Source organism: Lynx canadensis, chromosome F2 (assembly GCF_007474595.2).
Source record: "Lynx canadensis isolate LIC74 chromosome F2, mLynCan4.pri.v2, whole genome shotgun sequence".
NCBI classification, from domain to species: domain Eukaryota; kingdom Metazoa; phylum Chordata; class Mammalia; order Carnivora; family Felidae; genus Lynx; species Lynx canadensis.
This window is the reverse complement of record NC_044320.2, coordinates 1,073,880-1,087,641: the sequence shown is the minus strand read 5'-3', so window position 1 is coordinate 1,087,641 and position 13,762 is coordinate 1,073,880. Positions and strand designations below refer to the sequence as shown.

At 56.9% G+C, this 13,762-nt stretch overlaps 1 protein-coding gene across 1 annotated transcript; it reads left to right on the top strand.

Annotated features, from left to right (window-relative positions):
• The first annotated feature begins 1,046 nt into the window (after positions 1 to 1,046).
• GSDMD (gasdermin D) lies at positions 1,047 to 6,635 on the top strand. Its single transcript, XM_030304188.1, has 11 exons — positions 1,047 to 1,160; positions 2,127 to 2,386; positions 2,570 to 2,762; positions 3,242 to 3,410; positions 4,245 to 4,347; positions 4,604 to 4,657; positions 5,305 to 5,400; positions 5,531 to 5,706; positions 5,790 to 5,931; positions 6,031 to 6,104; positions 6,222 to 6,635. The coding sequence occupies exons 2-11, from the start codon at positions 2,170 to 2,172 to the stop codon at positions 6,462 to 6,464; spliced, it is 1,467 nt and encodes a 488-aa protein (XP_030160048.1). The 5' UTR covers positions 1,047 to 1,160; positions 2,127 to 2,169; the 3' UTR covers positions 6,465 to 6,635.
• Positions 6,636 to 13,762: the final 7,127 nt, after the last annotated feature.

Genomic DNA, 13,762 nt, shown 5'->3' with positions numbered 1-13,762 from the left:
CATTTAATATTCTTCGGCATTCCTTTTGGATCTTTATTGGAATTGTTTCCGTAATATCTGTTATACTTGTCTTGCTGTGTTGTTTCTGGAGATGGGGTCTTACTGCCTTTACCACATACCAGGCCAGGATGCACATGTTGCAATTACAAACAATAGGGGGACGTGTGGGAGGCCGGGCCCCGGCGCCAGGCCGAGACCGGGTCGAGCAACATTCCCTGTCGACTCAGCCAACCCGGTGGTTCCCCCTCCCATTCATGTGGGAGGCCGGACCCCGGCGCCAGGCTGAGACCGGGTCGAGCAATGGTTCCCTGTTGACTTAGCCAACCCGGTGGTTCCTGCTCCCATTCCCCCACTTTCAAGGGCATACGAAAGCCTTGTCAAGGCTGAGAAAGTTAATTCCCGAAGCCCGTGGTCTGCGGGTGTTGGCAGTAATGCTACCTCCCTTTTTCTACCCCGAGTCAGATAGAAACAAACATGGGAACTGTGTTTTGCTAGCAATCTTATCAACAAGGTCTTGTTGTGACCCGTCTAGAAAATGCACAAGAAATACAGAACTAAATGTTTTGGTTGGCAGCGATCATGCGAAACCTGTTTATTCTTAGAATGGCCTGACCCATAAGCGTCTGGGTATAAAAGATTGTGTACAGCAACAATAAAGCCGTCACTTGGGCCATCAGCCCAGGGGACCCTCCTGTTCCCAAACTTCCTTCTCTCTCTTTTTTCTTGCATTCCCCTCCCCTCAGGACTTTGACCTCGGTGTTTGTTGCGCCGGTGTGGTCTGATGCGCGGGCCTCTGGTGGCCGATGACGTGAGCAGCTTTTCAGTGCTTGCTGCCCGTTTGTACATTTTCCTTAGAGAATGTCTAATGGAGCCTTTGCCGTCGCCCGAGTCGTAAGAAAGAAACCACGAGAGGTGTTGCCGGCTGGAGGCGGAGGCCGTGGGCTGCCACGTGGCCCCTGGCTTGCTCCACTCTGGGCGGGCAGAGGGGCCCCACGGGGTGTGTGCCGCCTGGGGCGTTTCCGGGAGCATCGGCCAGCCTCCCTAGGCCACAGTTTCACTTTTGGGTCTGTGCACTTGCTCAGAAGCTTCCCGGCACAGCCCTGGTCTGCAGGGAGGCCTTGCTTCACGTCGTGGGCCCAGAGCCTGGGGTGACGGTCACGGTGAGCTGTGCCCCACACCCAGTGCCGTTCCTTGCTGGCTGGGCGGGGGCGCGGGGGTGGCTCACACCAGGGGCGGAGGACGTCGGCCCTTTCGGGAGGCCACCTGGTCCCAGCACCCTCCAGGACTCCCCATGATCCCAGACCAGTTTGGGGAAGCCCGAGGCCTCTGGGAAGGCAGTGCCCTCACCAGCCCATCTGGGTCTCCGGTCACCCTTTGGTCTGTCCCGATTCAGACGGGCACTGAGGCTCAGAGGTTCCTACCGACGGGAGCTCCGCTGTCTGGGACCCAGGGCTCCTGGGTGCCGGGTCAGGCCTGCTTTGGCCTCTGACCCCTGAAGCCTCAGCCTTAGACTCTGGGCACAGAAGAAGCCCTAGAGAGTTCACCTGGAAGCTGGGGACGCTCTGACTGGGCCTCGCTGTGGCCCCTGTGCCAAGTGCCCGGGAACTTGGTGCCTCCTGTTTCTTCCTCTGCCCCCTGAACACCTCAGCCAGGGAGACAGCTGCTGCAGCGGAGAGAGCACCGGCCTGGGGTTCCCCCTGAGGCCCCTGCCCTGCCCTCCCTCGGTGGCTGCTTTTCAAGAGTGGCTCTAAGCGCTGTTGGGCTGACAACACGACGGAGGCCTCTGTGGGTAGCCAAGGGCGGCCCTGCCCCACCCTTCCCGAAGCACTGAGAGTCCCTGGGCTTTCTTGGGCATCCTGCGGGCACTCTGGCCGTGGTACAGATGGTGTGAATGGCCTGAGTCCCACTGAGGGCTGCGAATGCCGTCCCAGCCTAGGGGCACTCACCCACCCCATGGAGAGATGGTTCGAGTGGATGCCAGGGTAGACAGTGCTGAGTAATGATCAGCGGCGGGAGCTTTCTGCCTGTTGGAGCATCCCAGGACTGGCCTGTGGAGGAAAAGAGCTCCCTGTCGTAGGAGGCATCCAAGTACCCACTTGGCCCCGGGCCCCCTCCCTTTCTTCCAGCCCTGATCGCAGAACGCCTGAGCCATCTGTACCCCTCGGGAGCATGACGTCCACCTTCGAAAGGGTGGTCAAGAGCGTGGTCCGGGAGCTGGACCCCAAAGGAGACCTCATCCCCGTGGACAGCCTGCGGAGCTCCATCAGCTTCCGGCCCTACTGCCTGCTGGGCAGGAAGCTCTCCAGCTCATGGTTCTGGAAACCCCGCTACAAGTGTCTCAACCTGTCCATCAGGGACATTCTGGAGCCTGATGCCCCAGAACCAGGTACCCTGCTGGGCACTGGGTCGGGGCCTCGGGTGGGAGGGGAGCGAACAGGCCGGCCTGCGGCCTGCTCTGGGCGTCTGGGCTGTGTGCTTTCAAAAGACAAAGCACCACCTCTGCCGGGGTTGGGGGTGGGGAACGGGGGGCAGCTGGCAGGATGGAGCCTCAGCTCTGGTCTGGCTCTAGCCGTGGAACGCGTCGCCTCTTTCCACATCGAAGACCTCGTGGACGGGATGGTGGAGGGCAACGTGGAGGTGAAAGCGCTGGGACAGGGCAAGTTTGTGAGCGGGGCAGCGGTGTCGGCCACAGCCAGCACCTCCGTGAACGTGTGCATGCTGAAAGTGCCCCTCAACACCTGGGGGGCCATGAAAAAAGAAAGGTGAGCCGGTGGCGGGGGGGGGGGGGGCGGGGGGGCCCCAACCTTAAGCAACCGCTGGGTCACAGCCTTGGGGCATCAGGAGTCACAGGGTGTCGGTGCCAGGCCAAGGGGTCAGCACAGTCGGGGTGGGGGAGTCCCCAGGGGGCTGCCGAGCCTGCAGAGGTGAGGGGGGGTGGGGCGCCTCCTGAGGGCCAGGGTGGTCAGGCAGAGCCCAGGCCACTGGGGTGAAGCCGACAAGGGAGGGGCACCTCCAGGCGTCTGTGGGTGTCCACTTATCACCCCTGGATCTGGCCCCGCCCCCAAACCCTGTTGGGAGCCCCCGGGGAAGGAGCGACGGGGGTCCCGTGCCCGGGCCGTGTCAGCCCCCCACCGGCACGAAGGCTGAGGTCCCTGGAGGGAGGCTCGACCCATGGCCCGGGGCCGGGGCCGGAGAGGGCAGGACGCGCCCCCGGAGCTTCCAGACCTGCCCCCCGCCGTAGGCGCCTGCGGCAGCCGGAGCACAAGATCCTGCAGCAGCTGCGGAGCTGCGGGAACGACGTGTTCGTGGTGACGGAGGTGCTGCAGACGCAGGAGGAGGTGGAGGTCACCCGGGCCCAGAAGCAGGAGGGCTGTGGCCAATTCGCCCTGCCCGGAGCCCTACGCCTGCAGGTGCGTGGCGTGGGCCGTGGGCGGGCAGGGGTCGGGGAGGCAGGAGGGAGCGGCCGAGCCTGGCCGGCTGGGATCTAAGAAGGGAACGTTGGCGGCCCGGTTGAGAAGCAGCAAAGCGGACCAGGAAGAGCCGGTCTCCTTTGAAACGTCCACACCTTGCCCGTGGATCGTGTTCCCCGCTCTGTAAACGCTTAATCTGAGGTAGAAGAACCACCCCCTTCCTGTGACGTATACACTGCCCCCGTCACGTCGCCCCCCACCCCCCGCCGCCCGCACGTCACTACCCTGATCGGACCGATCCCCCGACAGTTAATGAGCGTGCTTCCTTCCTGCTTCCGAAAGCACACGTTCCTTTCCCCTGCACCCTTGAGTTGTACTGATAAGACTCTCAATAAAAACTGGAGAAGAGGGGCGCCTGGGTGGCTCAACCAGTTGAGCGTCCGACTTTGGCTCAGGTCACGATCTCGCAGTTTGTGAGTTCGAGCCCCGCGTCGGGCTCTGGGCTGACAGCTCGGAGCCTGGAGCCTGCTTCGGATGCTGTGTCTCCCTCACTCTCTGCCCCTCCCCCACTTGGGCCCTGTCTCTCTCTGCCTCTCAAAAATAAATAAACGTAAAACAAAATAAATTAAAAAAAAAAAAAAACCTGGAGAAGAGCTTTGCTTGGCCCCCTGCCCTCTCCCTTCTCTGACTCAGGAGTCTGGAGTGATGTGTCCTCGGCCACCCCAGAGTTTGCTGGTCAAACCCAGCACCCCCAGGCAGACCCCCAGCACCCGCACCCAGCCCACCCAACCCCACAACCCAGAGCTCACTCCTGAGCCCATGCCCATCCCTCAGGGCAAGGGCCAGGGCCACCTGAACCGGAAGAAGACGGTCACCATCCCCTCCGGCAGCGTCCTTGCATTCCAGACGGCCCTGCTGGTTATTGGCCCTGACTGGGGTGAGTGGGGACTGGGGTGACTTGGGGGGCCTGGGCTCCGTGCCAGAGAGGCAGGGAGGCACAGGAAGAGCCGCCGGCGGGCTGGGGTCTGGCTGCGCAGCTTCCTGGCGGCGGCGGCTGAGGATCCCATGCTCTGGCATGTGAGGGGTCGGGGCACACGGGGACAGCTGTGCAGGGTGGCCCCGGTGGGTGACGGAGAGGCTGGGGTCACTGGCTGACCTGCCCCCCCCCCCGCTCCACTCCCACTGGCGGCCAGAGATCCACCACCTCCGGCACAAGGACGAGAGGACCTTCAGGCTGCCCCAGACAGGTGAGGACCGGGTATCCCCCCACCCACGCGGGCAGACGACCAGCGGCTGAGCCCTTCCGCACAGCATGGCTCAGCCGGGGGCTCCCGAGGACTGGGCGCACGGGCACACACACGCGGGCACATGCACACGCACCCGCACACACACTCACGTGCACACACCCACCCACACGCTCACATGCGCTTGTGCGCACGCATGTACACACGTGCATGTGCACATACGTACATACACTCACTCACGTGTACAACGCACATTCACACGCACTCACATGGACACACACGTGCACACGGACTGTCACACGTGCACACGCGCACACACATGTACACACTCACAGCGCACTCACGCACACACGCACGGTTGCACACGTACAGACGCACCTATACACGTGTGCACGCACATGTGCACGCTCACACAATGCTCTCGCACGTGCACATGCACGCTCACACGTGCACTCACACACGTACACGTGCACACACACTCACGGGCCGTAAAGCAACACCACACCAGCCTCGGCCTGGCACACGCTCACTCCCTGCCCTGGGCGGCCAGTGCTGGGGCGGCGGTGAGGGACGACGGGGTCTGGGGAAGGCTTCAGCCCTGTCTGGCTCGGGGACCCGTACCCTGCACTGACCCACCCTGCCCCACCCAGGCCACAAGCCTACAAGCAGCACAGGTCTCCTGTCACAGATACCTCTCAGCTACTTCAAGATGAGGTTCCCATCTACACCCGTGGACATGGTGTCGGGTCAGTACCTTCTTGACGACCCTCAGAACCCTCGGTGGGCTCCCCTTTGCCCCCTGGGAGTCTGCCCTTCCTGACCAGGGCTCTCCAGGGTCCTGCGGGCGCCCGGGCAATTCCAGCCCTCTCCACACAGATGGGGACATTGAGGACCAGATGCCAGTCACTGAAGACTTTCAGGGCCTGAAGGTAGAGGTTAGTGTCCACGCCGACGGCCTGAAGGGCTTGTCCGGGGAACTGTGCGGGCAGATCCTGGCAGGCCTGATGAAGGTGTCGCGGGAAGAGCCGGCCTTGGAGAGCCTCCAGGAGGAGGTGAGCAGCCTGCTGGAGTGGGCAGGGTGGGTGGGACCTGCGCCCGGCCCGTCGGGCTCACCCGCCCCACCATATGTCCCCAGCTGGAACAGGGCCTGTGCTGTGGGTGGCTGGCGTCCCCCGATGCCCCGGGGGGTGCCATCCTGGAGTGCCTGGTGCAGTCCTCTGGAAAGGTAGAGGAAGAACTCGCCCGCCCCATCCTCTACCTCGTACAAGCACTGACTGGTGAGAGGCTCCTGGGGGGGGGGGGCAGGGAGGGGGCAGGGAGATGGGCTTCTCCAGCTGGCTTTCTGGAACCCCCTCTTACCTGAAGTCTCTCCCCAGAGCTGAACGAAACCCAGCGTGTACTGCTCGCGGAGGCGCTGGAAACAGGGGACCTGTCCGGGCAGTCCAGGCTGGTGAGAGGGCGTGGGTGGCCGGGGCAGGGCTGGGCCTGTCGGGGGGGGGGGGGGGGCGGCGCGTGCCGGATGCTGGGAGTGGAGTGGGCAGCGACGACCTCCCACACTGTCCTGCAGGTGCAGAGCGTCCTGGAGCAGAGCTCCCCCTGGAAGGAGCACAGGGCTGTGTCCCTGCCGCAGGAGCTCCTGGGGAGCAGCTGGGACCCAAAGGCACCTGCCTGGGTCCTGCTGGAGGAGTGCGGCCTGGAGCTGCGGGTGGGCGTCCCCCAGGTGCACTGGCAGCCGGACGCGCAGGGCCGCACGGGCGCCCTCTACGCCTGCCTGGTGCTGCTGCGGCATCTGAGCCAGGACAGCGCTTAGGGCCGAGCCTGGCTCTCCCGCCGGGGCGCCTGGGCAGCCCTCCGGGCGGGGCGGGGCTCCTGCCCAGCCGGCGGCCAGCCCCGGGAAGGCGAGGGCCCGACCGGCCACGTGGCCGGTTCAGCGTGGGGCCGGGAGTTGGGGAAAGTCAATAAATGTGATGTGTAAAGGAAAGATGGGATCACTGAGGTTTTGAGGGGCCCCAGATCTGGGTAGGGAGCAGCGGCGGGGACTGAGCACAGGCGTCCGCCCCACGGTCTCGCTGCTGGTGCGCTAGGGGGCTGAGGGGAGCCCGCCCTGTGTTTGACCCTGGCCGCTCCGGAGCGAGCGCCGCATGGCTGGGCCCTGGCCCCTCCCCGCTGTGCTGGCCCAACGAAGAACAGGGCAGAGAGGTTTTACCAAGAGGGTCTGTATCTGCCTCAGGGACCTTGAGGACGCCGCTGCCAGGAGGTAGCGGGGGCCGCCGTGGGGGGTAGGTGTGGCCGGCAAGCAGTCGGCCAGGGGCCGGGCCGCAGGGAGGCTCCAGGAGAAGCAATGCCCCACGTGAGAGGCCTGAGAAGCGGGCCTTCGGTCGGGCCTCCTCTGAACACGTGTGCTCCAAGGGAAGAGTGTCTCCCCGGGGAGGGGCCCGCGGCCCCCGAGCTGCTCATCCAGGGCCCTTGGCAGGCCCTGAGCTGCGCGTGGCAGATGCGGCCCCTCGTGCAGGGAGAGAGGGTACGCGGTCCGGCCAGGAAGCTCTCCCGTCTCTGGGGAAATCTGCCTCTCCTCGGTGGGAACGCAGTCAACCGCCCTCGTGGTGGAAGGCAGAGGAAGGTACACGCCTTCTGACGCCCTCCGTCCCGGCCACCGCTGACAGGCGGCCCCATGAGAAGGGACAGGAGGTCCGGCTGGGGCTGGGGCATTAACTGCAGAGAGTATCTGGCACCCAAGCCCGGCGGTAAAATGAATATCAGAACAGAAGGGACACTGCACGCCACACTTCCCAGATCCGGGCAACAACCTGAGGCTGCCCTCCCACACAGCCCAGTAAGAGGCTTCCGTCCCCAGGCCCGATGGGCTTCTCTAGGGCTTTGCTCCTCTTGAGAGAACCCTCCCTGGGGGCACTTGAAAGGCCACCTGCAGTGCGCCGGCGGAACTGGAGCGGCCCGGGTCTCAGGAGCACCTGGGCAGGGGCCGAGGCGGGCCGTGGGTGTCCCACCAAGCCCCAGTTGCGGGGTCGATTGATGGCCCAGGCTCCAGGAGCAGCCGCGCGCCGCGAGCCACCGAGCACCGCCACCGAGGCAGGAGGGCCTCGCACGGAAGGGAAGCGGGCCCGAGCCTAGCAACGCTGGCAAGTCGCAGCAGACGGGCCCTCTGCGGACAGACCCGGGGGACCCGGCCACCCCGCACACCCCGGGGTCGGAAGCACTCACCCGGCACCGGGCTGCGGTGCTGCCGCGGGGCAGCCCAGCAGAGCAGTCTCTGAGAAGGGTCACACTCCCGGGGGCGGCCACGGCCCGGCCTCCGGGCCACGCGGACTCGGCTCGACCTCACACCTGGCGGGCGGGTAGTGGGAGGGGGGCTTCCCGGTGGGGGGCGGGGCGGACACGGACCACGAGAGGCGGACGCGTCCTTCGTCCTTCCAGAGACAGCCTGTGCTCCTGCTCTTGGGGCGGGGGTGGGGCCCCCAGGTGGGAGACGCCCAGGCACAGCCGAGGTGGGGTGGCCCGGGACAGGGGGCTGCCTGCCTGAGCCTTCATCTGAGTCTGGGACCTCCTTTCCGGAGGACATCGCTGTCCGGCCGCGCGGTGCTGGGCGAGAGGAACAGGCACCGGACACCTACCCCACGTTCCGCCCTCAGGGCGACCGGCGAGGGGGGCATGAGGCTCTGTGCGGCCCCGCCCGGGGCCCGGGTCCAGCCGGGGGCTCTGAGGACGCTCCCCGCACACACCGGCTGCACGGAGGGGAAACCGAAGTGGGAGACCTGGCCCTGCCCCACACGCCATCCTGCGAGCTGCGGTCCTTCCCCGCGGGTGGCCGGCTTGGGAGCTCCGAGGCCAGCACAGCCCGGCGGGATGCTCCCACCGACAAACTTTTCCTTCTCTCCTACCCTTCACGGTGGTGGGAGGGCCTCCTGACCTGTCCAGAGCATCCGCCATACATTTCTCGTTTTGTCAAACCTCGGTTTGCGTGCAGATTTCCTTCGGGAAACACGCTTGTAAAGCAAAGCACTTGTATATCAAAGCGAATTTCCCCCTAAGAAATCATGGAAACTCAGATGATTCGTTCCACCCAAAAATATTCCTATAAAAATGATTATAATACTGTAATATAATACAAAATAATAAAGAAAATACGGAATATAAAGAAAAATAAACAAATTAACCTACTTTCTTTTGAAAACCTTCGTGGCTGGCGTGAGGGAGACAAGAGAGAGGAGTGTTACTGTGTAGGACGACTTTCACCATCGCCAACGGAATCACTGCCGTCTATTGGCTCAATGGAATCCTTTGCTCTTCATTCAACTTTATCCAATGACACCTGCTTTTGCCTCCTTTTGAGGATTTGGCGGAAATGTGACATTGCATTGTCGTTAAACCGATTCATCGCTCGGACTGCTGCAGCCTTGTTCGCGTGGTGCTTTTCTACAGAATGTTTCACTGTTTCCCACATTTTACACATCTCCCTAATCTCATTTGAAGTGAGGGATTCCTCGGCCTTTTTCTCCTCCTCTGCAGACGAGATCTCCCCCATAACCTCTAGCTCTTGCTCGTAATGCAGACCCATCAGTTCGTCGGTGGTCGGCTCCTGGCCATGCTCCTTCACCAGCTCCTGAATGTCGTCCTTGTTCACCTCCAGTCCCCTGGTCTTCCCCAAGGACACAGTTTCATCGACAACTGGTGGCTGCTGTTCATGAGCAAGCCCCTCTACGTCACGTCCAAGAACGCAATCGGACCACAGTGTTCTCCAAGCAGAATTGAAGGTTCTCTTGGTGGCCCCATCCCAGGCTTTATCGATGATCTTGGGGCAGTTCGTGGTGTGGAAATGATTCTTCCAAAACTTGGAGGGTGAGGTTTGTCCTTCGGTCACCTCGAAGCATCGCTGAAATCGGGCTTTGATGTAAAGCCTTTTAAAGACTGGAGTGGTGTTGGGAGGAAGGAACCTGCCCTTAATGAACTCGGATTCCTCCAGTAAGTCGTCCTCAAAGCCTGGAGGCTCAGCAGGGGCATTACCCATAACCAGCAAGGCTTTGAGCGGCAAATTCTCTAAAAGGTATTTCTTCACTGCAGGACCGGAGGCCTCGTTGATCCACTCGACGAACAAGATACGAGTGACCCAAGCCTTGCTGATGGACCTCCACGTAACGTTTAACTGGCTCCTCTACATCGTGCCTTTCCTAAAGGCTCGTGGATTCTCAGAATGACAAACGAGCAGGGGCTTGCCTTTGAAACCCCTGCTTGCGTTAGCGCAAAACGAGAGGGTGCGACGGTCTTTCACGGGCTTGTGATGGGCACTGCGTTCTCTTCTTCTGTAACGTACGTTCTCTTTGGCATCCCCTTCCAAAAAAACCTCATCTCATAGCAGTTGAAAATTTGCTAAGGCAGAGAGGGGCCAAGATGGCAGAACAGCATGGAAGTTCTCTGCTTCTCTCGTCCCTGAAACGCAGCTGGGTCAGCACCAAACCATTTTGCACACCTAGGAAACTGATCTGAGGATTAACACAACACTGTATAACTTGAGCCACAGAACTCAGCAGGGACGTGGCACAGAGAGGTGAACTGGGGGACAGAGAAGCCCTGGAGGGTAGGGAGCTGTATTTGTGGAGAGAGGGCAGAAAAACGGGGGAGAGTACAGGAAAAGCACTCCCCCCAAAAGTAGCTGGAGAGGAAGAGAAAGAGTGGCAACACCCACAAGTGCCTGAAGAAGAAAGGGAGAAAGGTGAGGGTTTCAATACCATTAGGACTCCATAAACAGGGGAGAGCAGAGTCAGAAATTCTGCAGCTCAATACCCAAGGGTGCTCTGGTGGGAAGGGCGAATCCCCAGGAGCGGGCAGCGAGGTCCTTGAAGTCCTTGGGGTCCTTGGGCCACACAGGGAGAAGAGGTTCCCCCTGCTGAGCGGGCACTTGGTAGAGGCCATACGGCCTCCCCACAGGCAAAGGTCCCAGTGGACCAGAGAACAGCCACCTTTACTGGTACTGGAACAAAGACACCAGGGTGCGGTGAAACCTGGTGCCTGCTGTGTGTTGTGGTTTACCATCACCTCTGAACCTCTGCACGAAAGTTTCTGGGGCAAGCTGGCACCCGGCCACTGCTCAACGAGAGGGTTGGACCGGGTCCAAGCTGCAGGGTTCTCAGAAGTGAGAGATTGGGAAACACAGCCCCATCTGAGATAAAATTCAGGAGGGAGGTGCCGCCTAGCAGGACAATGGCTTGGATGCGGACAGCGTAGAAGCGGGGAGTGGACGGAAGCCGGAGACAAAGGAGGGGTACCTGATGGCCAGTAGGGTAGAGCACAGAGCTCTGTTGCTAGAGACTGGGAACCTTGGAGAAGCCATTTTCACCTCTCCTGCACACGTGCACACACACGCACGTGCCACACCGATCCACCCCAGTAAGCTAAGCAGTGCCACCTAGTGGAGAACCGAGTTGTTACACCAAGCCCATCCAACTGTGACAACCAAGCTCAGGCCCCAGAGGACCAGAAAAAAGTCTCTTCCCCTGCTTAGTGTACGGACTATAAAGTGATTCATAGTTTGACTTCTAGGGGAAACTGGCTGTAATTTCATTCGGATTTCATTCTATTTCTTGGTTCATCTATTTGGGGGGGGTATTTATTTTTTGGTTTTTTTTTTTCTTTTCTTTCCTTAATCTTGGATACAGAAAGAGAAAAAAAATTATTTTTATTTTCCATTTTTGTAAAATTTTTAAAAACTTTTTTACTGTATTTTTTTGTAAATTTTTATTCTATTTTACCTTCTTCATTTCATTTAATTCTATTTTATTGTATACATTTTTTAAATTTTTAAACGTTTTCTTTTCTTTTCTTTTCTTTCCTTTTTTTCTCTATTCTATCAAGCTTCTTTCAACAAGCAGACCAAAACACACCTAGGATCTAGCTTCCTTTATTTGATTTTTTGTGTTGCTTTTAATTAATTTATTTTATTAATTCTTTTTCTTCCTCCAAAAGGACAAAAAAATTCATCCCAAAAGAAAGAAGAGGAAGAAATTACAGTCAGGGACTTAATCAACACAGATATAAGCAAGATGTCTGAACGGGAATTTGGAATCATGATATTAAGAATATTAAATGGATTGAAAAAAGCATAGAATCCCTTTTTGTGGAGGCAAGAGAAGTAAAATCTAGTCAGGACAAAATTAAAAATGCTATAACTGAGATACAATCTTGAATGGATGCCATAGCAGCAAGGATGGATAAAGCAGAGCAACAAATCAGTGATATAGAAAATAAAATTATGGAGAATAATGAAGCAGAAAAAAAGAGGGAAACTAAGGCAAACGGGCACAATATAAGAATTAGAGAACTCTGACTCATTAAAAAGGAATAACATCCAAATCATAGGAGTCCCAGAAGATGAAGGGAGAGAAAAAGAGGCAGAAGGTTTATGTGAGCAAACTATAGCACAAAATGTCCCTAACCTGAGGAAAGACACAGACTAAAATCCAGGAAGCACAGAGAATTCCCTTTAGATTCAACAAAAACTGACCATCAACAAGGTACATCAGAGTCAAATTCACAAAATAAACAGACAAGGAAAGAATTATGAACACAGCAAGGGGAAAAAAAAGTCCCTAACCTTAATGGAAGATGGATCAGGTTCACAGCAGACCTATCCATAGGAACTTGGCATGCCAGAAAGAGGTGGCAGGATATATTCAACGTGCTGAATTGGAAAAATTTTCAGCCAAGAATTCTTTACCTAGCAAGGCCATAATTTGAAATAGAAAGAGAGATAAAGAGTTTTCCAGACAGGGATGCCTGGGTGGTTCAGTCGCTTAAGCATCCATCTTCGACTCAGGTCATGATCTTGAGGTTCGTGAGTTTGAGCCCCACATCGGGCTCTGTGCTGTCAGCTCAGAGCCTGGAACCTGCTTCAGATTCTGTGTCTCCCTCTCTCTCTGCCCCTCCCCTGCTTGCGCTCTCTCTCTCTCTCTCTCTCTCTCTCTCTCTCTCTCAAAAATATATAAACATTAAAAAATTAAAAAAAAAAAGAATTTCTCAGACAAAAACTAAAGGAGTTCATGACCACTAAACTAGCCCTGCAAGAAATTTTAAGGGGGACTCTCTGAGGGGAGAAAAAAAGCAAAACAAAACAAAAAGACCAAAAGTAACAAAGACTAGAAAGTACAAGAGAAAATCACCAGAAACTCCCACTCTATAGGCAACACGATGGCAATAGATTCATATCTTTCAGTTCACACTCTAAATGTCAATGGACTAAACACTCTAATCAAAAGACATAGGGTAACAGAATGGATAAGAAAACAAGATCCATCTATATGGTGTTTACAAGAGACCCACTTTAGACCTAAAGACACCTTCAGATTGAAAGTAAGGGGATAGAGAACCATCTATCATGCTAATGGTCTACAAAAGAAAGCCAGAGTAGCCATACTTATATCAGACAATCTAGACTTTAAAATAAAGACTGTAACAAGAGACGAAGAAGAACATTATATCATAATTAAGGGGTCTATCCACCAAGAAAAAAAATCTAAAAATTGTGAACATTTATGCCCCCAACAAGAAGCACCCAAACATATAAATCAATTAATCACAAACATAAAGCAACTCATTGATAATAATACCATAATAGTAGGGGACTTGAACACCCCACTTACAACAATGGACAGATCACCTAAACAGAAAATCAACAAGGAAACAATGGCTTTGAATGACACCCTGAACCGGATGGACTTAACAGATATATTCAGAACATTTCATCCTAAAACAGAGGAATATACATTCTTCTTGAGTGCACACGGAGCATTCTCCAGAATAGATCACATACTGGGACACAAATTAGCCCTCAACAATTACAAAAAGACTGAGATCATACCATGCATATTTTCAGACCACAACGCTATGAAACTCGAAATCAACCACAAGAAAAAATTTGGAAAGACAACAAATACTTGGAGATTAAAGAACATCCTACTAGCCAGGAAGTTAAAGAGGAAATTTAAAAGTACATGGAAGCCAATGAACATGATAACACCACAGCCCAAAACCTCTGGGATCCAGCAAAGGCGTTCATAAGAGGAAAGTACATAGCAGTCCAGGCCTTCCTAAAGAAGAAAG

Coding starts and splice junctions, on each gene's coding strand:
- GSDMD (XM_030304188.1), top strand. CDS start 2,170: ATGACGTCCACCTTCGAAAGGGTGGTCAAGAGCGTGGTCCGGGAGCTG. Junction 2,387..2,569: donor GCCTGATGCCCCAGAACCAG/GTACCCTGCTGG, acceptor GTCTGGCTCTAG/CCGTGGAACGCGTCGCCTCT. Junction 5,401..5,530: donor ACCCGTGGACATGGTGTCGG/GTCAGTACCTTC, acceptor CTCTCCACACAG/ATGGGGACATTGAGGACCAG.